Raw genomic sequence first — 25,005 nt, 5'->3', positions numbered from 1 at the left:
TGGTTTTTCCAGCAACTGGTATTCAGAAGCATTGATGCCTCTTACCATGAAGGAAGAGCAAAGCCATCATGGCTAGTAGCCATCAACAGCCCTCTCCTCCATTAATTTGTTTAATCCTCTTTTAAAGCCATTGTTTTTTTCCTGTGGAAGTGAGTTCCATAGATCTGCTGCGTGAAGCAGTGCTTGGCCTAAAATCTGATCTAAAACAGGATAAGCAATGCTGGCTGCACCCAGCGTACCCACCCAGTCTGTTAGCCCATAATAGACAGCACTCATCATCATCATCCAGAGGCAGGATTTCAGTACCAATACTCTTCAGCTACAGCTGATGTATTTTATTTGTCACCTACAAGTATTATCAGCTGGTCGCTGCTTGGTGACATCACTTGAGTGCCACCATGCTCTGCTACTGCTGGAGGTCATGGCGGAACATAAAAAAATAGACACTAGTGTATCTTGGGCAATTTGAGCTCTTCATTCACTGTAAAGCCCAAGGCCTATAAAGGGCCACTAAGGGCCACAAAGCAAGTAAGCAAGGAGGAAGGGCTCAGGCAGGAACTCTTTTTCTTCGTGCCAGAAGAAAATCAAGGAAGGATCTTCACATGAAGAAGGCAAGCAAGAACTGGGAGAGAAAGTGCAAACAACTCTGGAGTGTAGTCAGCGTTTCCAGAGATGGCCTTCATAGGAAGGCAAGTACCTTCTCCATGTACATGAACCCCAGCAAAAAATACCATCCCTTTTTTAAAATCATCACAGACAACCTTGTTTACACAGCCCTTGATAGCCACTGGTGGTCCTGCAGAGGGAATAGAAGGAAAGGACAGTCAGCATTTAGGCTGGAAATCGAATCCATCTTAACTGGTTTCCAGATTTTGCAGTTCCATATTTCTGAAATGGTGGCTAGGGAAACCCAGCCAGGTGGGCAAGGTATAAATAGTTGTTGTTGTTGTTTCCAAGGCAACTTGGAGAAAAAGGGAGGAGTCAGGTTGGATTCGGGAGTTTCAGAATTTTTCTGAGAGGGAAACTTAACTGCTAATTTTTATATGGAAGCTTCTAATTTTCCCCCTTCATTCTTTGGAAGTTATGAAGTCACAGTGCACACATAAAAGGATGACATGGTGTGATGACTGTGCTTCATCATCGCACCATTTTGCAAATTAGACTTTTTTAAAAATTAAAAAGACTGGGGGAAATGGAACAAGATTCTCTTGGGTCAATTATCTCATGAAAAGCAAAATTCTATACAGTAAGTCTACCCTAATTCATATTCTAGAAAAATGAATCCCAGTGGGAGACATATGTTAACAGATTTTTCCCATGCTGTCATAGGAAGTAAGGTTTTTCCAGAATGAAAAAAAATCCTTTTGTTGTTGTCTCCCCTCCTCAACCTCATCTTCATCTTGCTATCCATCCTTCCTCCTCTGCCTCAGCTTTGAGCCTCCTTTCCTCCTCCAATCCTTGCCATTGCCTCCTCCTAACTGTCATCATGGTGTCATTCACAGGGTTAGTGCCATCTGTCTGCGGTCATGTGAATTACACCTTGACAACAGTCTTATACAAATATATATATTCAAGTGTGTGTGTGTGTATACTTTACATAGTTAGATTAGAGTAAGCCATACTCAAAGTAAATCCACAGAAAACCAGTATGCATGTTTGTGTATGTGTTCCAATGAAGTTGGATGATGAGAAGTTCAGGGCAGCATAAGGGAGTACTTTGTCATACAGTCCCTAAACTGAACTATGAAGCTGAACAAGATGTGCTGATGGTTGCTAACTTAGAGAGCTTTAAAAGGGGGTTTGGACAGGAGGATGTGGCTGTCAATGGCTGCTAGTCATGATATCTCTATTAACTTCTGTAACTGAATATCAGCTACTGCGGAGCACAAGTGGGACAGAGCTATTGTACTCATGCACCCCTTGTAGGCTTCCTGTAGGCATCTGGTTCACCTCTGTGAATTCTGGAATGGCTGGGTCTCCGGTACAATCCAGCAGAGCCATTTATGTGGTTACTTACCTGTCCTTGCAGTCCCAAACATGTCAAGGCAATAGTCCTGGTCTCCAGTACATTTGGCAATCACTTCTTCGTTGCATGTATAGTTCTCCAGACCAAAGCAGGCTGGGCACGTTATTCCATTGAATGTAGTGCTTATGGGTGGGACTGGGAGAAAGAAAAGACAGTCCAGATTTGGGAGGAAGGAAGAAGAGAGCTCTAAACACAAGGGTGGAAATCACAAATCCACCTTCTCCCATAGAGAGCGGCTAGTAAGTGCAAGCCAGGTTTTCTCTAAGTCCACTAAGTTGTTTCAATACAACAGCCTTTGGTTGCTTTGCCTTGATATTCTCGTAGTATTGGAGAATTCAGTCGGGAAAATGCTGTTGTACCTATCGGAGCACTTTGATATGCAAAACTCGCACTTTTACAATTGCCATATAATATCTATTTGCATTTGGGAAGAATGGTATCTTCCGTGCGGCAACACCTGCACTTTTGAAATCCCTGCCTTTGGGCATTCAGGAAGAGGCCCTCGATATTTTGCTCTTGATGCCTGCTCAAAACTTTCCTGCATTTGGAAAGTCTATCCAGACACCTGATTCATAGAATCATAGAACTATAAGAGCTGGAAGGTACCCCAAGGATCATCTAGTCCAACGCCCTGCAATGCCAGTCATTTTAGACAATATTGAGTTGGATGGGCAATATTTTAGACAGTTGAGTATGGTCCGACTCAGCAGAAGACACCTTCCTATGGTCCTATGATTCAGTGACCAGCTCTTCAACAGTGCTCTCTGAGCCTTGTTAAAGCAAACACACACAAGTAAGGAAGTGGCTCGGTGATAGAACCGACATCCATTTTGCAAATCACTCTTCCCCAGCCCAAGTAGGAAGCTGGTGTGTTTTTTAAAAAAATGACACCGTAGAATGTGGAATGATAGAATGGGCAAAGACAAAGGGATACATCAGTGACTTACCATCAGGAAAGTAATGATTGCACTCATCCTCGTTGCAGCAGAAAAGCCTGCTTGATACAATTCCTGACTTGCCCACGTTAAATGTGGAAGGGCCTTTGTAGATGCAGTCGCTGGGGAGGAAGCAAAACTTGTGAATAGTCCTTGGTCCTGTTGGGATCAAGGAAGAGAAAGTTTTAATCAGAAGAGAGGTCCCTGGCGTAAATGATTAGCCCTGTAATCCAAATTATACTGACCTGGAAAGAAGATGTATGCTACATTTTGGAATATACCTTCAAAGCCATGGCTTCCACCACAGAATCCTGGGAACTGTAGTTTTTTTAAAGGGTGCTGGGAATTGTTGAGAGACCCCTATCCCCACCACAGAACTACAAGTCTCAGAGCGTCCTGGGAGGAGAGGTTGATTGTTAAACCACTCTGAGAATTGCAGCTCTGTGAGAGGAATGTAAGACCACAAACTGTTGAGAGTAAGGCAACAATGGCTGCAACAAGTAACTTGATCCAGTTGGGGGTGGCAGACAGAAAGGCAGTCTGGTCTTCCTCCTCCCTGATTCATTCTCTTTTAGTAACTGCTTTCTGGTAAAAGAGATCCCTTCCTTCCAGTCTTTACTTCCTTCCTACCCTTCTCCAAGTTCATTCATTGTGAGTTTCCATGTGCTGGTGTTAACTTCTTGGCTCCATCTTGGCAACAGGTAAAATCTTAACTCAATGTCTTTGGTTGCCACGAGTAATAAGCCTTATGTTTTCTTTATCTGTTCAACCAGCAGTCTTACCAGCCTATTTCTTTCTGCATACTGCTGTAATATATTTACCAAACTCCAACATAAGCACCCCCTCAGCACCCTCAATCAGCAAGAGTTCTCAGGATTCTTTGAGAGAAACCAGGACGATTGAAAGTGGTATCATGGTGCTTTTAATGTATGGTGTGGACGTTGACCCAAGTCCCATTCACCCCATACATGTAAAGAACTATGAAAAAACTCTGAACAGTCAAAGAATTCTGGGAGCTGTAGTATGTTAAGGCTGAGAGCTGTAGGGAGACAAACACACCCTTTCCCTTCACAGAGCTACAGTTCCCAAAGTTACCTATGAAGAAGGTTTGACTGTTAAACCACTCTGGAAATTGTAGCTTTGTGAAGGGAATAGGAGACTCCTAACAACACTCTCAGCCCCTTTGACAAACTCAAAGCTCCCAGAATTCTTGGAGGAAAACTGACAGTTTAAAGTCGTTATCATAGCATGTATGGTGTTCATGTGGCCTCGGTAAACTCAATATGGTTGACTTCTGAGTAAACCTGCTTGGGCCTGGTCAGTAAGACCACCCAGTCCATGGAAAAGAATGAGCCTTGCCTCATTCCTGCCATCCACCCTATTTGCTGGAACATGTGGGTGTGTGACATCTTATGAAACTCACCTGTTGTGTTCACGGTTCGTGCTGTGCCACATTTGATGAGCCCACCAGGGCAAATGATCTTACTGCCACTACAACTGTCCCCAGCAGCTGAACATGACTCACATGGCAGACATCCCCCTAAAGCAGGAGCAAGTAAAAGCAGACAAACGGCATATTCACTGTGGCCAGGACCCCTGGAGGGCATCTTTTAACCCTAAGAGCCAACACAATACACATTGGATGGGTGGGTGGTAGAGGACTCCAACTCCCAACATTCCTGACTATTCCTTGTGCTTACTGAGACTGATGGGAGTTGGAGTCTAAAAAACACCAGGAGAGTCCTGGGCTCCCCTTCCTTGCTGTAAGTAAGCCTTTCTCAAACTTGGGTCCCCATATGTTGTTGGACAACAACTCCCATCATCCCTAGCTCCCAGGACCAGTGGTCAGGAATGATGGAAGTTGTAATCCAACAAGATCTGGGGAACCAATTTTGAGAAAGGCTGCTGCAAATGAAAACCCAAGTAAGAGCTGGAAGAAAGGCATTCCATTCTCACAATTGTCTACCTGATACAAGCACAAGTCACCAACCTACCAATTGTAGTTTTAGGCTACAATTCCCATCAGCCCCAGGCAGCACGTTTTGTGTCATGTTGGACAGGGATGGAGAACTGGATCTTGGCAGTGGGCCAGATCCTTACCTTCCCCACTGCCCATGAAACAATTTTGACAAGCGGTGAGGCTGCCTACCTGTCAGTCATCTGCCATCATTATGTTGTCGGGCAACAGCGTCAAAGGAAATCGCTCTTCAGCAGCCCTCTTTGCTGCATCTTTACCTACCCTACAGCTGATGAGCTATATGGGGCATGTGAAGATGACCTCATAGGCCAATGGAGAGTCCTGCTAAACCTAATTAGAAAGTCCATGTGCTGCTGGTTACCCACCATTGGTGTAGGAGTTGTATATATTTCTTTTGACTTATTTAATCAAGAACATATAATTCAATTACATAGAAATCTAAAGAAATAAAAAAGAAAACGATGCAGCTAATGCAAATGAATGAAAATCAGACACACAGATAATTTTAAAAAGGCCACTTGAGGTAATTTCGTTCACAATTCCTGCGATAAGTAACAATAATTATTGATGTTGGGAGGGGGGTAGGATCATTTATTTATTTATTTATTTATTTATTTATTTATTTATTTATTTATTTAAATGAGGAAGGACCTTGTTCTTGAGGTTTTAGGATATTCTCATTTGAAGCAGAAAATTGCTTTTTAAAAAATCAAAGAAAAAGTCAAATATAGCCATCATGGCTAAGTAGCCGTCAGTAGCCTTGCCTTCAGATTTGGAACACATTTTGTTTAGCACAAGGAAGCTTTCAGAATGTTAATATGCATTAATCCCTGAATGATGCATGATTTAGAGATAGCTCTGTTGTTACAGCATGAGACTCATGATCTCAGGGTCATGGTTTTGAGCCCCACCTTGGGCAAAAGATCCCTGCATTTCAGAGAGCTAGACTAGATGATCCCCGTGGTCCCTTCCAATGCTACAATTCTATGATTCTAATAACACCAGCTTCCACCTGCTCTTACCTTTCCTTGTCAGGAATAGTAGCATTCCTGCATGAAACCAGCAGAGGGCAAAAACATGCATCAGAGAAGCCCAGTTCCCTAGGTGAGTCTCTGGGAGCTTGTGGGATCGCAGCGCTGCAAGAGAGGTCAGGCATGGCTCACCTTTCAAGGAGTAAAGGCAAGGTACACAGAGATGCATGCCAGGGATAAATCACTTTGGCTGCCTCTGCGATTTAGTGGGGAGGGAGTAGATATGGAGAAACGGAAGCCATGGACTCAAAATTCAGTCTGGCTTACTTTGACCTAGAGCTGGGCTGATATTGCAGCCAGGTTCTCAGATTGTGTGGTTGTTGCCACCCTCTCAACAAATATTCTGCTTCTGTCTATGATTAAAGGAGGTACATGTACTTGAAATTACCACCACCTGATGACTACAACCCACCACAGTGGACCACCCCTCCACTGGTGCTTTAAATTATGCCGTAATGAATTGGTTCGTCTTTTTAACCAATTAACAGCCATGTCATGCTAAATTTCATTCATGCCAGTCGTTGTGGTGTGGCACAATGATAGCCCTCATTTGAGAACAACACTACTTCTCCATACTTCTGTTTACCCATTAAAACAGTTGGGAAGAATCATATAGCTGTATACCGCCTCAAATTTCGTAAATTTACTCCCACCATTTCTGGGTGGATAGGATTGCAAATGGATATTTTTTTCTGAAAGCAATTAACATGGAACTGAGCAGTAAGCGTCCACTACGTTCTTTTGTTGTTTCTGATGCAAATGACACACACAATACACATTTACTGGCATTGCCCCCTCATTTCATCCCCTCCAACCTCTTTGCCTCCCCATCTTTTCCTTCAAGAAGTGTGCTGTGCAGTGCCAGATTTACATATAAGCTAAACATGCTATAGCTTACGACCCCCACTCTCTTGGAGCCCCTCCAAAAAATTAAATAATAATAATAATAATAATAATAATAATAATAATAATAATAATAATAATTTTTTGTTTATACCCCGCCCTCCCCAGCCAAGGCCGGGCTCAGAGCGGCTTACAAGCAATAATAAAAACAAGATGAATGATTACAACTTAAAAACAAAAATAAAATACATTAAAATAATGGAACATTAAAATATTAAAATGTAGCCTCATCGCAGGAGGAGAAGGAAAAGAAAGGGAAAAAAAGAGAGGGAGGGAATCAAATTGGGGGGGGACTCTAGATGTATTATTCACTATTGTATTTCACTATTAATATACTTCTTCTTAATTGTATTTCAGTTCAACAATTACTTTGATAAAATACATATTTTGTTATGTGCAAATGGCTTTATAAATTACCATATAGCATATATTCAACACACAAAAAACAGTGACAATTTGTTGTTGACAAAGGACAGCTGGACATATAAAGCGCCCCATTACCTTCAGTAGTTTCGGGCCTCATCAAACCTAAATCCGGTCCTGGTGCTGTGTTCAGCCTTGAGTCCCGTTAGGGGGAAAGGTGGGGTATAAATAAATAAAGAAGGTTTATTTTTACCATGTTCAAAGTGCCTGGATATTTAGCTCCTCCTTTCTCCATTGCTTGGCATGGGAAGGACTATGTATGCGAGCATCATTCAGGTGAGCACTAAGGAAGCCGACGGAAGGACGAGCCCCTCTACAAATCTCAAGCGAGATAAGCAGGCACACACAGCCCTGAGAAGTGGTGGCAGCCAAGGGGGCTGAGCTTGGCCAAATGGCACATGGGGCCAGAGGCAGCGGAAGTCCTCAGCAGGTGTGCTTTAGCATCCGCATGCCAGTAGTGGCTGTCACTCCTAAGCTTCTGTTGAAAAAAGATGTCAGCTGATGAGCATAAACTCCTATTCTGATGTGATGCCCTCTATTGTGATGCCCTCTCTCTGGTGAGCCAGTCGGCTGGGTGTTTGGAGAAGCATTAGGCGCAAGCTGGATTTGGTTTCGGGGCCTTGGGCATGATGCCTGCAGTTGATCCCCTTTCTTAGAGTGACTTCTCCCACTTGCTGTTGTTCCTGCTGCTGTTGCCCTCCTCCTGACAGCCGAAAGTACAGAGCTAGTCATGGGTGGGTGGGTGTGTAGCAGAGCAGGAGTGGCTGTTGTGATGGGACAGAGCTGCCTTGATACCCTCTCAGGTTCACCCAGTGGCGAAGCTGCATGCTCTGGCACCGGGGGCGGAGAGCAGGCGGGGGCATGGCACACGTCCCAGGCGAGTGGCACATTGCTCGCATGGGTTTGTCATGCCACACACAGGGGCGTGGTTCCAGGGGCATGGTACGTCACCCGTAGGGGCATGGCATGAATCCGGGGGCATGGCGCCCGGCGCGGTGGGGGTTGCGCAGCGTGTGTCTGGGGAGATGGCTGCGATGGTACCCCCTTTCCCGATGGTGCTGGAGGCAGTGCACCCCACCTGCCCCACCCCCGTTCCTCCACCAGTGCGTTCACCTAGATGGGGCTATGGCCAGGTTGGGTGATGGTGAGATCGGGGCTGTGCAGAAACACCTGTGCTTCTGCCAGTGTGTCCATCATGCAGCCCTGACACGTTATTTATTCATTATGGAACTTATCAAATGCCTATTAAAAAACTATCTGATCACTGCATGGACTATGCTGAATCATATTATTCTGAGACTCTTGTAAAAAATGTGCTGACTACATAAACCCCTGATGAATGCACCCTTCCTCCTTGAGTGAGGTTATCGGGGCCGCTGACACCTATCAGGAATTAATAGTACAAACAAATTAGGAAATGCACAATAAAGCTATCAAACTGCAACAGCATGACAGGTGTTCAGGTGTTTGCCTCTCCTCTGTGAAGCAGGAAGTGCGATTGGTGCTCACTGGCTGTGCCTCCTTTGCTGCATCATAATTGGCTCAACTCCACCTTATCAACACCGGGGTGAAGGTCTCTAAGCAGAAGGCGTGTTCTATAGACATAGGCCCCACCACACATGATTTGGAACCCTCACTGTGCAAAGTTCTAAATGATATCAGGAATGTCCTTGTGGAGAACAGGATCTGCCCTTCAGACCTTCCAAAGTCCAGTGAATGTCTCCATCATTTTTTTCATTGGCTTTTGTTTGGTTGTTGACAGGGAAGGAAAGATTATTATAGTAGGAATTCCCCTCTTTTGCATATATTTGCCTTCTGACTTAGATTCTGAACAGGCACCTACAGAATAATAAGCGATTCCAATATTTTGGGTTGAAGTCCACCACATTCTACTCAGAGTAGAACCGTTGAAATTAATATTACCATTAATTTCAGTGGATTTAGTTTGAATAGGTCTAATGTTAGATGCAACCCATTGCATTCCACTAGTAAACATAGGTAGTAAATGAGATCTTCTCTTGCAGAAGCAGACACCAAAAACTTCTTTCTATATACCATCTTGAATTCTTTCTCTTTGCTGGTGACTTTTTGAGGTAATTCCAGTCCAGAAAGTTCCAGACACGTTGTCTCTCTATCTGTGTATGTGTGCGTGTGTGTGTGGAATGGGGAAGAAAATAGTAATCACTCTCTGAGGAATGTGCCTTGAACAAAGTTGCAGAAGAAAATGAGAATTTAGTTGTTTGTGGGATTATTCAATTAGGTAAAAACAGTGCTTTTTCTGGGGGGATGCAGGGATGCGCATACCCCTAAACATTTTATGAATCTTTGTACTTTTGTCCATTTGCTGTATTTATTTTCCCCAATTTGAACTATAAAATGGTGGTTTTCTTGAGTCAAAATGAGAGTGCCCCCAAATATTTTTTTAGGGGGGGAAAGCACTGGGTAAAAAAGGTAAAGGACAGTTAAGTCCAGTCAAAGGAGACTATGGGGTTGTGGCTCTCATCTCACTTTCAGACCAAGGGAGCCAGCATTTGTCCACAGACAGCTTTCTGGGTCATGTGACCAGCATGACTAAACTGCTTCTGGCCCAATGGGACACCATGATGAAAACCAGAGCGCACAGAAACACAGTTTACTTTCCCGCCGCATGTTTCAAACTGCTTGCCGTGCTTTCAAACTGCTAGGTTGGCAGGAGCTGGGACAAAGAAACAGGAGCTCACCCCGCTGTGGGGATTTGAATTGCTGATCTTCTGATCAGCAAGCCCAAGAGGCTCAGTGGTTTAGACCATAGCGCCACCCTTGTCCCTTTATTCATTCAATTGCAGAACGAAAGGACATGGATTTTGATAAGTGATGGCAAATCCAAGTGACCTTACTATGCAGAACAATGGTGTGGTATGTCTGTGCTGATGTGCTAGTATATAAGAAAGAAAAGCGTAGCAAGCAGGGTCCTGCAACCAAATGCTGTAGTATATCTTTGGTGTGTGTTATCTGAGCCAGTGACTGTAGGGCTGAGAGAGCAAAAATTGGCTCTAAGGCCTTCTCTAACTCGGGTCTTCCTTCATGTGCAAGATTTTTTTTTTAACCAAAGTAAAAATTTAAACATTTATTTAACTGTTTTATGTTTGGTCCTTATCTTCTGTGCCATTGAATTGCTACAGTGTTTCAGCCGCTGTGCACAATGAGGCTTTGCTAGCGCATCCAAAATCAGAGTCAGGAGACAGAATTGTGAAATATCTATCTTGTTCTTTGTTCAGACTTGGGTGGTATGTTGGTGGTGAGAGAATGGAGGAAATCAAATTGGTATTGATATAAATGATAAGCTAATCTTTCTTTTGCGTCATGCTAAAGTCGTCGTCTTCTATTTAAGCCTGGACATGCTTGAGCAAATGCTTCACAAGTGAAACTTGGTAACCAGGAGAGGACATAACCACCCAGTTTGCAGTCCTTGTGGTAAGTCACATATGCCATCCATTTTGGAGCACCAGACCTGAGCACATTCAGGTTGCATCCACATCATCCATCTAAAGCACTGTGATGCCCCTTTAAGCAGTCTTGGGTCCCCCAAAGACTCCTTATTAAGCGTGCTGGGAGTTGTTGGGAAAACCCTATTCCTATACGAGAGCTCTAATTGCCAAGGTGGTTGAACAATCCGATCCTCTTCACACTGGTTTCTGAGAAGTGTAGTTTTATGGGCAGAGCAAAGAGATGGGTTGGGTTGGTGTTGATGGGTTGTTGGAGTTCTAGGAAAGTAGCACACCCCAAGGAACAGACACGACACAGTTCTACATGGGGGTGGGGGATCCCGAATAAACAGGAGGCGAGTCTTATAGTCTCTCTGTCTTGATTTTTAACCCTTCCCTCCTTGTTTTGGCTTATAAATAAGTCTGGGATAAAACAAGCTTTTTCCTGAGATGGGCAGGGAGCTTTCCAACACCCGCAATATGTGTTTGGCTCATCCCCACACAAGATCCCTGTGCCACCCCATGAATTTCTAACAGAACTCAGAGGGGAGGGGAATTTGTGTTGATGGAGCCCAGAACCCAGCAGGGAGTGACAGACATCTCATTGTACTGAGAGATTTTTTTTTTAAAAAAAAATCATACATGCTTCCTCTCATGATTTATTTATTGCAAACAGCAGGCTAAAATAATTGCTTCACAAAAAACCTGAAACTTTTTGAGCTCATTCCCACTGCGCACTTCTTCCCCAGCGCCATGCCGGTTCCCTTAGGACTTCTTCTCTTCTCTGCACTTCTAACCCCAGGTAAGCAGTCGTAATCTTCTAGCACTGGTGTGTGTTGCAGTGGGATGCTTGGGAGTAAGCTATTCAGTCTCTTATGCTTAAACCAAGAAATTGTCTCTTCAACGATATTCAGCACTAGTAGATGCATCAATGGCACGAGACAACCGAAGAACCCCAGAAAACTGTGCTCAGGGAGTGTGCTATCCGCCAATCCCAACAAATTGGCCACACCAGGGGTGAAACAGCAGCCTCTCAACTGTATGGACTGCTACGGAGAAACGGGGATATAATAATAATAATAATAATAATAATAATAATAATAATAATAATAATAATAAATAATAAATTTGTTATTTATACCCCGCCCATCTGGCTGAGTTTCCCCAGCCACTCTGGGCTGCACCCTGTCTTCTTTATAACTCCATATGCTGGTTCATCAGCACCTTAAAGCCACCAGGAACAACGTTGAACTCACTTTTTTCTTGAATTTTCTTGAATTTATGAAAAATGAAAAACAGAGTCAAGAATTTGTAAGAATCTAGTGAAATCAGATATTGCAAGTTTACTTTATTTTATGTAGTTTGGAAGTTTTCATGGCACTTTGCAATTAATTGTCTCTTTCTCACATATTTGATAAATGATGTAAAATTATTCTTGAACAACTGTGTGAATATTTCTCGCCATCGTGCTGCACGGGTTGTACTATCTAACTCCAGGTAAGCAGTAGTAATCTTCTAGGGGTGGTGGATGATCCAAGTTGGAAATTTTGGAAGAGTTGACTGGGATTGGAAACCACTGTATCTCCTTCATTCTTGTTGAATGTTGCATTACATTGGGGAAGGCATAGAACGGTGTTGCACTTGACCAACTTTTCTGGGATCCAGTGGACAGGTAACATAGAGAGATGTCTGTGCATGGACCCTTCTAAAGAAATCTTTTGTCTTCCCATCCACAGGTGACTCTTTAGAGTGTGAAACCTGCCTAGGGTTAGATGGCAACTGTAATGGCACTATGGAGCGTTGTAGTGCTCATGAAGAGACCTGCTCTGTCACTTTTGTGGAAGCTACAGTAGGTGAGTGAGAAGGACCTCTACCTCTTGCAAAAGGTCTATCAAGATGCCTTATTGAGAGTCAGGCCATCCATCCATTTACCTGCAGTAGTGACTGCTTAGACTCCACATGCACTGGACTACAACTCCCATTATCCTCCACCATTGGCAACGCTGACTTGATGGAGATTATAGTCTAAAGCAGGCACATCCAACTCCCAAGAGACTGCGATCTACTCACAGATCACAATCAACCTGTTGGACATGCCGGGTTTAAAACATAACAAGCACACTGCCTCTAGGTTTCCACACAGAAAGCTATATTTCCCAGCCTCTTGCTACCTGAGGTACCTTAACTCTGAGGTGAGGGATTGGTAACCTTCCAGATGTTTCTTTTTTATGTAACAGATTTTTTTCCCTTTTGGCAGAGTAATGATAATAAATGGATAAAAATAAAAATGTGCACTCCACCACCAAGACCATTCCATTATAACTATCCAGCCTCCCAAAATTTCAACACCTCTTGTGATGGTTTGACCCCTTTCCGTATCTCCTCAAAATCATTTCTCCTGCATATTCCGCATCTTACCTCAATGATACATGTTAATTTATCATTAATAGCTATACCTCACACCTCTTTATAACATTCTTCTGTTTTATCTTCTGCTTGCCCCTTCCACTTCCTAGCTATAATAATTTGTGCAGCAGTCAATAAATGTGTGAGCAAGTCCTTCATAGCTTGTGAACTTTCCACCCCATCATAACTTCCAGATGTTTCTTACCCTTCACTGTGCTCGCTAGGGCTGATGGGAGTTGGTAGCCCAGCCAACCCCATGTTGTGGAAGGCTGGCTTAAGTACTTACCTTATGCCTTCTCTGCAGCTGAAGTAACAAGTCAGGAAATAATAAAAGGATGTCTATCCACTCATGCCTGTGGACTCGCACCATTTTATCTGAATTTGGGCAAGATGTTTATTGCCAGAGGAAAGGCTGTCTGCTGTGAGGGGAATGACTGTGCATCTGTTTCTCCTCAAGGTAGGTATAGTTTTGCTCCCGTCCTCTTTTCCTGCTCTGTGCCCCAGGGCAGGTTGTGCCACAGTGTGCGTACGAGTACAATTCTTCCCCTTTTCTTATACTGCGTCTTTGCTTTTTTCAGTGCCCCCAATAAACAACACGGCCAATGGGAAAAAATGCCCAGCCTGCTTGTCTCTAATGGGCCCCTGCTCTTCAGAGCTGGCAGAATGTACAGGGGCAGAGGACTACTGCCTGGATGGAATCCTCAAAAGTGGTAATTCTGATTTGATATGCTCTTCTGATTTTGAAAAGTAATTGGCCTAGCAGCCAATTCTCTCCCATTTTAAGTCTTGCTGGCATTCCATCAGAGGGATCTGTTCCATCCTGCTCTGTCCAGTTGTCTGCATTTTAAATCCATTTCAGGTTCACTTTTTACATGAAATGTGCACCCTTTGTGTAAGGTTTGCAGAGTTGTAGCTGATGTTAATGGTAGCCAGGGCTGGCCCAAGACATTTTGGCACCTGAGACGAACCACAGAATGGCATTTGCCTCCCGGTCAAGGAATAAGATGCGAGTGATTATCTACATCAGGAATAAGTGGGCAATAAAGATCTGCATGGGGATCTGATGCCTCTGTGGATTCTTGCCTCTCTGAGGTGGTTGCCTCACCTTGCCCCATGTGTGGACTGGCCCAGAGCATAGCATAGACTAATTGAAATTAATGGGTATGGCTAAAGTCTACTCTGAGTAGAATTCACTTGGAAACAACGCATGCTTTTCAATGAATTTACCCGTAAGAAGCACATTTTGTATGCACATTTTGTGCATGCTTTCCTCACATTCAAATCACCTTACAAAATCCAGAGAAGGGCCCAATCCATCTGGGAGATGCATTCTAACTGAAATCTAAGTCTGGGTGCAGCAGTTTGGGTGGCTCTATTATGAAAAGTGAACCAAATGAATTTCTCTCCTACCATTGATTTTGTGGTTCTTTCTCCTGGCATGATACTTGATTTTACCTGCAGTCATTGCCAGCTTCAGCATTGTGGGAAATGAAAATGGTGGCTCACGGACCCGATACCGGGGTGTCACCATTACAATTAGGACCCCAATGACTTCTTGAGCACCTCTCCTGACAGGAACTTAGCTGAAAGCTCCGATCTTCTGAGGCCCTTCTCCAGGTCACAGCTCTGAGAGAAGCTTGGAGGTGGCAATAGGGGGAAAGAGCCTTTTATGACTGAGAAATGCTCTCTGTCACAAGTCTACCCTGTCCCTTTGTTGGCACCTTTTTGGCACCAAGTAAAAACTTACATTTCCCCAAACTTTTGATGGACTGAGCTGATGTACAGTAGTTTTATTCCTAGTATGTTGCAAAATGTTTGAGGCTCTTATGGGTGCTGTTTTCCATTTTATGGTACAACATAATAGTTTTTCAAGCTTTAGAACATCTTGTAAGTAGCTTGAGGAGCTGCTGGTGCAAGCAACTAAAATGCCCCATTATCATCATCCCCACAAATGGGGAATAGTAATGGACAAATGCCATATCAGGAACATTGTAGACTTGACAGGCCTTCAAAGAGGACACCTTAAAAAGTGGGCTGCTTCTGATAGCCCTTCTAATAGAGGACATTACATATATGCCAATGCATTGGGGTGGTTGGAGCAATATCCCCATCAATGGGTTATATCCAAAGCTAGTCCTTATCAGAGGAGGCCTTCTTTGCCAGTGTTGGGGGAAATCTAATCAATAATAATAATTTAACAATGTGCGTTGTCCTTTTGTTCTTTTTTGCTTTGCTTTTTCTTTATTTTACTAGTCACTTTGACCCATGGCATTGCTGGGAGACAAATAAACCTATTTGGGGTGGTGATTACTGGGAAGAGTGGACCCCTAATATCCCATCTTTGCTTTTCAGCTCCAGGATGGTCTGACTTCATCATAAGAGGTTGCACTACCAAGTCTTACTGTGCTACTTTAGAAAAAAATTTCGGCCCAGCCAACATTTTTGGATCTGTAGTTGGTAAATGTGAACCAGCAGATAAGGCACCTCTATCATTATGAGTTCCCCTGTCATGGCTTCTGCTGGTGAAGATCTTCTGGTGAAGACCTTCCTTTTAATGTCCTTCTTTACTTTCAATTTGTCATTTTCCAGAAGGATTTGTATTTCTAGTTGTTCTACTGAATTAGAAAGAAATTCTACCGAAGTAGAAATCATCTTTTTAAAAGAAATCATGAAGTTCTGTAGTGAAAATCGGTTGGCCGAGGAGCGGGAAACCTTTTCAGCCTGAGGGATGCAGTCCCTCATGTTGACCTTCTGAGGGCCAAAAGCAAAAGTCTGTGGAACAACGGCTTCTTCCTGTATAGCCAATGAAACAGAGGACTTCTGCAAACAGAGGGCTGTCCTCTAGCCAGGAATGGCATGTCCTGTTTCACCACTTGAGGTGAAACGGAAATGTACCACCCTTCCCTGCTGCTGCCCCACTCTCCTGCTGAGGTGTCCCTTCCCTGTATTGCATGGCAGCACTTGCGAACCACTGCCATCAGCGCCGGCTTCCAGAGAGAGCTCATGAGATCTCACCAAAATCTCAGTGGGTGAGATCTCTCCAGAAACTGGTACTGCTGCCAGTGCCACTTCTCCATAGGTGATGACGGCTGTGGGCTGCCGCTGCGCAAGGCGGTTACCTCATCTTGCTTCATGGGTGGGCCCACCTGACAGCCCACTTAAATAGAGGACTATTTTTACAAGGTGCACATGTGAACCCATTTACGTGTCTACTACATGAAGAGACCTGATGCTTTCCACTATTGAGATGAGCTGTACCTTCTGTATAGATTCAGGATGTGCATTCATTAAAAATGCCTTTATACATTTGACCTTTATGCCTAATAAAGAACTTCACACAGCAGAAAATGGACAAAGATTCCTTTATTACATTGAATTTGTCTAATCCTCTTTTAAGGCCATCTAGGTTGTTGGCCATTACTGTGGCAAGAAGTTCCACAGCTTAATGTGATGCTTGAAAACGTGCTTTATTTTCTCTGTCCTGAATCTTCCAACATTCGTTGCCATTGGATGACCATGAATTGTAGAGTTACGAGAGAGGGAGAGAAACATTTCTCTATCTGATTTCTTCATGCCATGCATAATTCTACAAACTTCTATCATGTGGCCTCTTACTCACATTATATCTAAACTAAGTCTTAACTAAGTCCTAAGTACTACAGCATTCCCACCCCCTCAGTCCATCCCCTTGTCCTCTTGTCCAGTTTGATAGCCATTTTCCGAATCTTTTCAAAGTCTACAATATCCTCTCTCTCTTTAGCTGAGGCAACCACAACTGCATACAGTACAGTGATACCTCAGGTTAAGAACTTAATTCTTCTGGAGGTCCGTTCTTAACCAGAAACTGTTCTTAACCTGAGGTACCACTTTAGCTAATGGGGCCTCCCTCTGTCGCCACACTGCCGCCGCGTGATTTCTGTTCTCATCCTGAAGCAAAGTTATTAACCCAAGGTACTATTTCTGGGTTAGTGGAGTCTATAACCTGAAGCATCTGTAACATGAAGCATCTGTAACCCAAGGTACCACTGTATCTGAAATTTGAATGATGGCAGTTCAGACCCCTTAAAAGTATTTGTGAAATTAAGATATCTTGCCCCATCGTGCATCACATTACATTTGTTTACGCTGAATTTCATTTGCCATTAAAGAATCATAGAATTGTAGAGTTGGAAGGGACTGCAAGGGTCATCTAGTCCAACCCCCTGCAATGCAGGAATCTTTTGCCATTTTACTGTTTGGTTGGAGAAGTCCTTTTGGAGCACTTCGCAATCTTGGCCACCTCACTGCTCTCTCTTAACTCCATGTTGTTTATGAACAAGTTAAAAAGCACAGGTCCCAATACGTATCTTTGGGGAACTCCACTTTCTACAAATTTCCCTCTTTCCATCAGTTCCTGGGCAGGTTGGTATAGGAACTGTACCCAGGCCTCCAGTTCGCTAGGGCTTTAAAGGTAAGCATCACAAACACTTTGAATTGTGCTCCAACACAGAAGAAGAGATAATAGGAGAAGGCATACAGGGATTGCAGCCTCCCTGCCCCCCTCTTTTCTTGGCCCAATGGCAGAAGAGTGGGCTGGAGTGATATTCCTCCACCATTGTACAGCTTGACAGAGGAGCAGTCTGCTCGCGTCCAGCACAGTTACTGATGACATACATGATGTGATTCTAATGTGATTTTGGTTTTCATTTTTTTGCAGCATGGGAAGGTTTTATATGTGTCTGTCTGTCTATCTAGATCTGGATCCAAATCCAGATCTAGATATTGTTCTTGCTATATTATCATTGAACACTGTTAGTATTATGCATGTTTCCCGTGCCAGCTGATCTTACGTGGAAGGATGTGTGGATCCAGATTTGGCCTGCATGGCCACTTACGGACACACCGTTAAGACCATATTCATAGAAGATAATCCTACTTGGCAACGAGTGATTGCCGAAGAAGAAAGAAGACCTTACAAAAATTTCATATTTTAAATCTTTGAAGTCACTCTAATACTTTTTTTAAAAAGTAATAACTACATTGAATAAATGATAAATGTACTCTTCCTCCTTGAGTGAGATCACCAGGGCAGCTGACATCCACCATGAAGCTGTAGGACAAATGAAACAATAAATTAACAAAAAGGCAATCAAATTCCAGTGTCCCCTCTGTGTACCGAAGCTCTGTTCAGGCTTTTGCTTCTCATCTGTGAGAAAGAAGGTATGGTTGGTGCTCACTGACTGACTTTGCCTCCTTTGCTGCATCACATCATCTCCCCCTTATCAGCAGGTGGGGGGGGGGGGTTTGAAGGTCTCTAAGTGGAGGAATTGTTCCATAGACATGGCCTCCACACCCCATGATTTGGAACACTCGCGGTGCAAAGTTCTAAACACCAATCTTTGTGCAGAATAGGGTCTCTGCTTCAGACCTTCCAACATCCAGTGATCATCTCCAGCAGCTCCCCCCCCCCTCCATTGGATTTTGTTACATTTATTACAGGGAAAGAGACCAGCAGTGCAGATTCCACCCCTCCATACATATTTGCCTTCTGAATTGAACTCTGAGAATGCACCTGCAGAATACTAAGGGAATGCAACATTTTGGGTTGTAATAATAATAATAATAATAATAATAATAATTTATTACTTATACCCCACTCATCTGGCTGGGTTTCCCCAGCCACTCAGGGCAGCTTCCAACAAAATATTAAAATACAATAATAATGAATAATAATAATGAATAGATCCATATCCATTAATATCAGTAAGTTGCTCTCCAGCACACAGCCCTAGTTATATGGATCACTTCTCTCCCTGTCTCTTACTAGGCCCCTTTGCCAAATGGCTTCCTGGTCCCAGAAAACTCGTCTAACCTTAATTTTAGCACTTTGCCAGTTTCAACATCTCCATGCATTTGACACATTTAAGAACTTTGGGGGATCTGTCACCACCAAAAAAACACCTTATAACAATATTTTTTTAAAAATGATTTCTGTCCTTTGGTTCCAATAACTCCATTCTATCCCCCCGCCCCCACACGGCTACACTGTTTTCTGTTTCTATTTTAGTGTTTTATACTTGGCCCTTATCTTCTGTGCCATTATGGGGCTGTGTCTGAGCTGCTTTGACCCACAGAACTTTGATGCCACACCCCAAATGAAAACTCAGGAAGCACAATTATGGTGAACAAAGTTCACATGTCTAAATGGATCTAACTCCGGTTGCAAGCAGATGGTGCAGTTATGGGTGAAATCAAATTTGCAGAAGTGATATGATAATCTAATCTATATCTTGCGTCATGCTACTGCTGCCGCCACCTTCTTCGTAAGCCCACATATACAGGAGCAAAGGTGCCAGAAGTGAGTTTTAGCAGCCAGAAGAAAACATTCTCATTGAGGAGCACCCGCCCTTCAGTTCTTCGCAACTCAAGGTAAGTCACATTTCCCAACGATTATGGAGCTTGAGACCTGCAAGCTCTTAGATCACATTCACACCATCCACTTAAGGCACTAGGACAGCACTTTGAACAGTTAGGGGTTCCTCCAAATAATTATGGAAGCTGTAGTTTGTTAAGGGTACTGAACCCTGCCAGGATTCCCGTTTCCAACTCGGTTGAACAGTCAATCCCTCTTCACAGGGAATTCAGAGATTGTAGCTTTGTGGGCAGGTGGAAGAAACAAAGAGATGTAGCCTCTCTCCAGTATTTCTCACCTGGAAGAAAGCAGTTGGTTTCCCCTGCTGGGAAGAGTCTTGAGAAGCATCTGTGAGTTGTACTGGTGTGCAGTGTAATCCTACCCCACCATGATTCACTCACCTGACAGCTATGTCTCAGCTCTACATGAGTGTGTGCAATCCTGGTTAAATATGAGGTGAGCCTTACAACCTCTGTGCCCTAAATCCCTCCTTGTTTTGCTTTATAGTCAAGTTTGGAATAAAGTTTTTTTGCCGAACAGTGGGGGCAGGGGTAGAATAGCTTCCCAACCCTGCTAATAGTATGTGTTAAGATGAGATCCCTCTATTATCCCATGAATTTCTCAGAAAAGTAATGTGAAAGGAAGGCTCGTATCAATGGTGTCCAGATTCCAGCATCTCACTGTACTGAGAAATTTGGTGGTGTGTGTGTTTGTTTGTTTGGTTGGTTGGTTGGTTGTTTTTAAAAAATGTGCATGTTTCCAATCTGGATTTTTATTTATTATTTTGCAGACACCAGGCTGGGGAAAAAAGGAAGCAAACTTTTTGCATGTACTCCCGCTGCACATTTCTTTTCAAACACCATGCCGGTTCTCTTGGGACTTCTACTCTTCTCTATGCTTCTAACTGCAGGTAAGCAGCCGTAATGTTCTGGGGTGATGTGTGCTGCAGTGGGATACCTGGAAGTAAACCAGATCCAAGGCATTGATTTTGGAAGGGCTGACTGGGGTGGAAACCAAAATATCGCCAAAATAAGCTGGTGAGTGTCACACTACATAGAGCAGTATCAGTGTTGCGGTAGACCCATGTTTGTGGGATCCATCCCTTTTCACAGGCGGATGACTTAGAATGGCGCCTGCACATGGGCTCTGCTTATGAAACCTTTTACCTTCTCTTCTACAGGTGACTCACTGGAGTGTGAAACCTGCATAGCGACAAGCAGCAACTGCAGTGGCAATATGATGACTTGCAGTGCCAATGAAGACACCTGTGCTGTCTCTCTTACTGAAAGCAAAGTAGGTGAGTGAGAAGGATGCCCACCAAATGCTGTCTAGGCCAGAGGTTTGTAAAAGGCATATCAAGATGCCTTATTGGGAGTCATTAGATTCATCAACTGACTGGTGGGGGCATGTGCACATGGCCACTGCGCTTTGTGGGTGCCCTGCCCCCCCATTAAAATGTTGTGGGGTCTAGAGCACTTGTGTCCCTGTGGAGTTGGCCTGCCTGACAGCTAACTGGGGCTGATAGGGAGCAGAGAATCATAGTCAAAATCATTTGGAACACACTGCATCTAGCTTTCCAAGCTGAAAGCTCTGCCCCCTGGAGCTGAGCCATCTTAAATATGGGATCAAGCCCCAATGTCCTTCCAGATGTTGCTGGACTCCAGTCCCTGTCATTTCTGAGTCTTCATTGGGCTCTCTGGGGCTGGTGGGAGTTGTAGCTCAGCAACACCAGGAGGGAACCGTGTTGTGAAGGCTGCCCTAAATGCTTAACTTTTTCTTTCATTCTCTACAGATCAGATATCAACTCAAAGTATAGTGAAAGGCTGTTCATTCACTAAGGCCTGCGGACAGGGACCATATTCCATAAATTTGGGCAAAATACTTTCTTTGAGAGGAATGGCTGTCTGCTGCAAGGGTGCTAACTGCTCATCCATTTCTGTTCCATGTGAGTGTATTTTTGCTTCCATCCCCTCATTCTATGCCCCAAAGGTCAGGTTGTTCCATAGATTTCAATGGTGGAGTTCTGAATCACAGAGCAGTCATTTCCATAGCTGTCAAGCATCCCTTATTTGGAGGGACAGTCCCTTATCCCAGCACCGTGTCCCGCTGCTGTCCCTTATTGATGGGTGTCCCTTAAATTTCCCGGGTTTCAAAGGAAGCAGCTCCTCTCTCTCCCTCCCTGCCAGCCAGGGAGGAGGGAGGCTCCAACTGTGTTGCTTGGCTGCCCGGCCCGCCCCCCTCCGGCCTCCTCTTACCAGCCTCAGCCCCTGGGAACCCCTCCCTGCCAGGACTGGCGGGAGCCTCGGGCCCTTCTGCCGCCATCCTCCTTGTGGCTGCCGAACTGAGCGTCTCTGCCTGGGGCCTCCCCTCTGCCAGCCACCGCCGCTCCCACTCCTGCTAGGCTGTACTGCGGCTGTGCCGCCGAAGAACCCGGATGAGATGGACAGCCTGGCATGGCCTATGAATTGCTGAGGAGATTTGAGAGGAGAGCGAGGGCAACCATAGAGAAAGCAGTTCAGAGAGAGGAGGAGGAGGTGGAGGCGGAGGCGCGGGCAGGTTTTCCAAGGGGTACAAGGGAAATCCATAGATTTGTAGTGAGAGCCAGTGTGGTGTAGTGGTTAAAAGTGGTAGTCTTGTAATCTGGGGAACCGGGTTCGCGTCTCTGCTCCTCCACATGCAGCTGCTGGGTGACCTTGGGCCAGTCACACTCCTTTGAAGTCTCTCAGCCCCACTCACCTCACAGCGTGTTTGTTGTGGGGGAGGAAGGGAAAGGAGATTGTTAGCCACTTTGAGACTCCTGAAGGGGAGTGAAAGACGGAATATCAAATCCAAACTCTTCTTCTTCTTCTAGTGGTACACTAGCATAGATGGTCTGATCTGCGGGTTTACTTCGGGCACTATTTTTCCCCTCTCTCTTCCTCCCGCCCCGCCTGATGGAACTGAGAGCTGCAGATGGAGCACGAGAGAAAAGATACAAAACTGAAGCAGCATCTTAGTAGCTTGGACTTCGTTTTGTGCTGCTTGTAGTTATTTAATTGCAGTGTTTCATCAGCTGGTGTCTTGAGCAGCAACCTCTGCAAACGAAGGGCTAAAAACCGGCGCTGCTCTCCAAAATTATTGGTCCCTTTTAACTTCGTATTTCAGCTGGTTGACTAAAATCCCTTATTGTGGCTGCTCCTCCCTTATTTTCAAGGCTGCTGGTCCCTTATTTTCAAATCTGTAAGTTGACAGCTATGGTCATTTCCCACTGTGCAGCACAGTGGAGGGAACCATTATGTCTGGGAGCCTACTGTGGCCCTCCAGACCTCTCGATCTATCAACGCTCTCTGACTTATGGCCTCCAGATGTTGCTGAACTGTAGCTCCCATCTTCCCTCATCAGAGCAACCAAGAGTCAGGGAAGATAGGAGTTCTGTTCCCACAACATCTGGGAACCCAAGGTTGAGGTACAACAGCATCTCTCCCAACAGCGGTCCTATTCCACATTTCCCTTGAATGTTTTTGGTTGGCGAGATATGTGGTCCTTAAATTGTGATAACGTCTCCTGCCTGCCTGGATAGAGGATAGAGGGGAATGCGTGAGTGTACACTGTCTCTTTGCCTTTTTTTCCAGTGCCTCCAATAAACAACACAGTCAATAGGAAAAAATGCCCAGCCTGCTATTCTATGTTAAGCCCATGTTCTTCTTCAGATGTGGCAGAATGTACAGGAGCTGAGGACCAATGTCTGGATCTTAGCATCAAAAGTGGTATTTCTGATTTATGTTCTTGGGATTTTGAGGAGGGATTGGCTGAGCAATGGAAATTCTGTTCCATTTTGGACTTGCTGGCACTCAGTCCAGCAGCGGAGCGTGCTTTTCCATTGGAAGCAGGGTGCCAAGGGCAAACAGAGTCACCCAAAAGTGGCAGCAGCTCCGAGGCACTTTGTGAGACTGGAATGATCCAGCCATGCAAAACGAAGCTGGCTTGGGGATAATCATCATCATCAACAACAGCATTATCATCATCAAAAAATATCTGGAGCAATAGCAGTCATCCCCGTCCTCCCCCCCCCCCCGCCGCCCAAGCTTTAGCAGGCCATAGATTACTTAATAGCCAAAGGCCTGGTAAAGAGGAATGTTTTTGCCTACTGCCCAAATACATGTAGTGATGGTGCCAGGTGAGCTGCTCTGGAGAGAGCATTCCACAGTTAGGGAGCCACCACAGAAATGTTGTTGCCACCCTCCAAACGTGTTGTTTTCCTTTTTTCTTTTAAGAAACCTTTTTTATAAGTTGCTTGGAAAACTGAAGGTTTAAGCAACTTTGCATCATCACATCAGTGCTATTTTTCAAGTAAAAGAGGTGCTAGAACTCATGGTGCACCCTTGTTCTCCTATAATGGCAATGGTGCCCACTTGAGAGGTGCAGGGACTCTGGTGAGTTCAGGCTGGTGGTGCTGATTATATGTTATACATACGCTTCAGGTTACAGACTCCGCTAACCCAGAAATAGTGCTTCAGGTTAAGAACTTTGCTTCAGGTTGAGAACAGAAATCATGCCCCGGCGGTGCGGTGGCAGCGGAAGGCCCCATTAGCTAAAGTGGTGCTTCAGGTTAAGAACAGTTTCAGGTTAAGTACAGACCTCCACAACAAATTAAGTATTTAATCCGAGGTACCACTGTAATAGTATTATTATCCCACAATATCTGGAACAGATATTGGGGAAGATGAGAGTGGCACTTGGGAGGAAAACATTTATTCTTTGTAATACATGACTTCAACTCATAGGAACATCCCCATCAATGGATTATATACAAGGCTAGTCTTAGAGTAGAATCATTGAAATTAATGGACATGGCTACACATGCACCTTTTTGCTTTGCCGTTTTTATTTTATTTGGTTAGTTTGGCCAGGCCAATGTAAGGTTGAGAGCCAATTCAAGCTTGTTTGTGTGAGGTAATTTTGGGGAATAGTGGGCCCCCTGACTCCCCATATTTCCTTTTCATCTCCAGTAACGATTAAAATCACTATGAAAGGTTGCACTACCAAGAGTTACTGCGATGCTTTATCACAAAATGTTAAGAATACATTCAAGGAAACTGCATATGGAATGATAGATGGCAAATGTACAGAAGCCAATAAGGCACCTCCATCATCGAGATTTCCCCTTCTGGCCTTGTCATGGCTTCTGCTGATGAAGATCTTCTTGTAATAAACCCTTTTCCATGACTCGGCACGGAGGACGACTTTCCTTTCCATGTCGTACTCTAGTTTCAATTTGTTTGTTTTTTTCAGAGGGGTTTGTATCCGTAGATATCTTACAAACTCACAAAGAGTCAGTTCGTTTTTTAAAGAAATGAGAATGAAATAGTGATGGTCAAGACCAAGGGCAAATGGTTCTGGAACAAAGGCCATCTTCAGGTGCAAATAAATTTACCTTCGGGTAAATATAAATTGCCATCCAGTCACTCT

At 44.2% G+C, this 25,005-nt stretch overlaps 3 protein-coding genes across 4 annotated transcripts; 2 read left to right on the top strand and 1 right to left on the bottom strand.

Annotated features, from left to right (window-relative positions):
- Nucleotides 1-297: 297 nt before the first annotated feature.
- LOC309376715 (phospholipase A2 inhibitor and Ly6/PLAUR domain-containing protein-like) lies at nucleotides 298-7,793 on the bottom strand. Of its 2 annotated transcripts, XM_081923322.1 has the most exons (6): nucleotides 7,490-7,793; nucleotides 5,962-6,075; nucleotides 4,385-4,501; nucleotides 2,974-3,120; nucleotides 2,018-2,161; nucleotides 298-796 (listed from the first exon to the last, which is right to left on the bottom strand). In XM_081923322.1, the coding sequence occupies exons 2-6, from the start codon at nucleotides 6,020-6,022 to the stop codon at nucleotides 585-587; spliced, it is 681 nt and encodes a 226-aa protein (XP_081779448.1). In that variant the 5' UTR covers nucleotides 6,023-6,075; nucleotides 7,490-7,793; the 3' UTR covers nucleotides 298-584. The 2 variants fall into 2 exon arrangements, with proteins under 2 accessions (XP_081779448.1, XP_081779449.1); XM_081923323.1 differs by lacking the exon at nucleotides 4,385-4,501 and having other exon boundaries at nucleotides 7,490-7,792.
- A 2,240-nt stretch (nucleotides 7,794-10,033) lies between these two features.
- On the top strand, nucleotides 10,034-15,710 carry LOC309375316 (phospholipase A2 inhibitor 25 kDa subunit-like). The gene is made up of 6 exons (XM_081921001.1): nucleotides 10,034-10,749; nucleotides 11,510-11,562; nucleotides 12,497-12,613; nucleotides 13,471-13,623; nucleotides 13,745-13,876; nucleotides 15,519-15,710. The coding sequence occupies exons 2-6, from the start codon at nucleotides 11,514-11,516 to the stop codon at nucleotides 15,662-15,664; spliced, it is 597 nt and encodes a 198-aa protein (XP_081777127.1). The 5' UTR covers nucleotides 10,034-10,749; nucleotides 11,510-11,513; the 3' UTR covers nucleotides 15,665-15,710.
- Nucleotides 15,711-20,371: 4,661 nt separating this feature from the next.
- Nucleotides 20,372-24,762, top strand: LOC309375297 (phospholipase A2 inhibitor gamma subunit B-like). Its single transcript, XM_081920972.1, has 5 exons — nucleotides 20,372-20,467; nucleotides 20,738-20,854; nucleotides 21,350-21,502; nucleotides 23,169-23,303; nucleotides 24,546-24,762. Exons 1-5 carry the CDS (start codon nucleotides 20,419-20,421, stop codon nucleotides 24,743-24,745), a joined length of 654 nt encoding a protein of 217 aa, XP_081777098.1. The 5' UTR covers nucleotides 20,372-20,418; the 3' UTR covers nucleotides 24,746-24,762.
- The last annotated feature ends 243 nt before the right edge of the window (nucleotides 24,763-25,005 follow it).

This window comes from Podarcis melisellensis (assembly GCF_964234715.1).
Source record: "Podarcis melisellensis genome assembly, chromosome: 8".
Taxonomy (NCBI): domain Eukaryota; kingdom Metazoa; phylum Chordata; class Lepidosauria; order Squamata; family Lacertidae; genus Podarcis; species Podarcis melisellensis.
Note: the sequence above shows the minus strand (reverse complement) of the source record. Positions and strands in the feature narration are given on the sequence as shown.

Coding starts and splice junctions, on each gene's coding strand:
- LOC309376715 (XM_081923322.1), bottom strand. CDS start 6,022: ATGCATGTTTTTGCCCTCTGCTGGTTTCATGCAGGAATGCTACTATTC. Junction 3,121..4,384: donor ACGAACCGTGAACACAACAG/GTGAGTTTCATA, acceptor TGATCCCAACAG/GACCAAGGACTATTCACAAG. Junction 797..2,017: donor GTTTGGGACTGCAAGGACAG/GTAAGTAACCAC, acceptor TTCCCTCTGCAG/GACCACCAGTGGCTATCAAG.
- LOC309375316 (XM_081921001.1), top strand. CDS start 11,514: ATGCCGGTTCCCTTAGGACTTCTTCTCTTCTCTGCACTTCTAACCCCA. Junction 11,563..12,496: donor CTCTGCACTTCTAACCCCAG/GTAAGCAGTCGT, acceptor TCCCATCCACAG/GTGACTCTTTAGAGTGTGAA. Junction 13,877..15,518: donor GGATGGAATCCTCAAAAGTG/GTAATTCTGATT, acceptor TTTGCTTTTCAG/CTCCAGGATGGTCTGACTTC.
- LOC309375297 (XM_081920972.1), top strand. CDS start 20,419: ATGCCGGTTCTCTTGGGACTTCTACTCTTCTCTATGCTTCTAACTGCA. Junction 20,855..21,349: donor TCTTACTGAAAGCAAAGTAG/GTGAGTGAGAAG, acceptor CATTCTCTACAG/ATCAGATATCAACTCAAAGT. Junction 21,503..23,168: donor CTCATCCATTTCTGTTCCAT/GTGAGTGTATTT, acceptor CTTTTTTTCCAG/TGCCTCCAATAAACAACACA.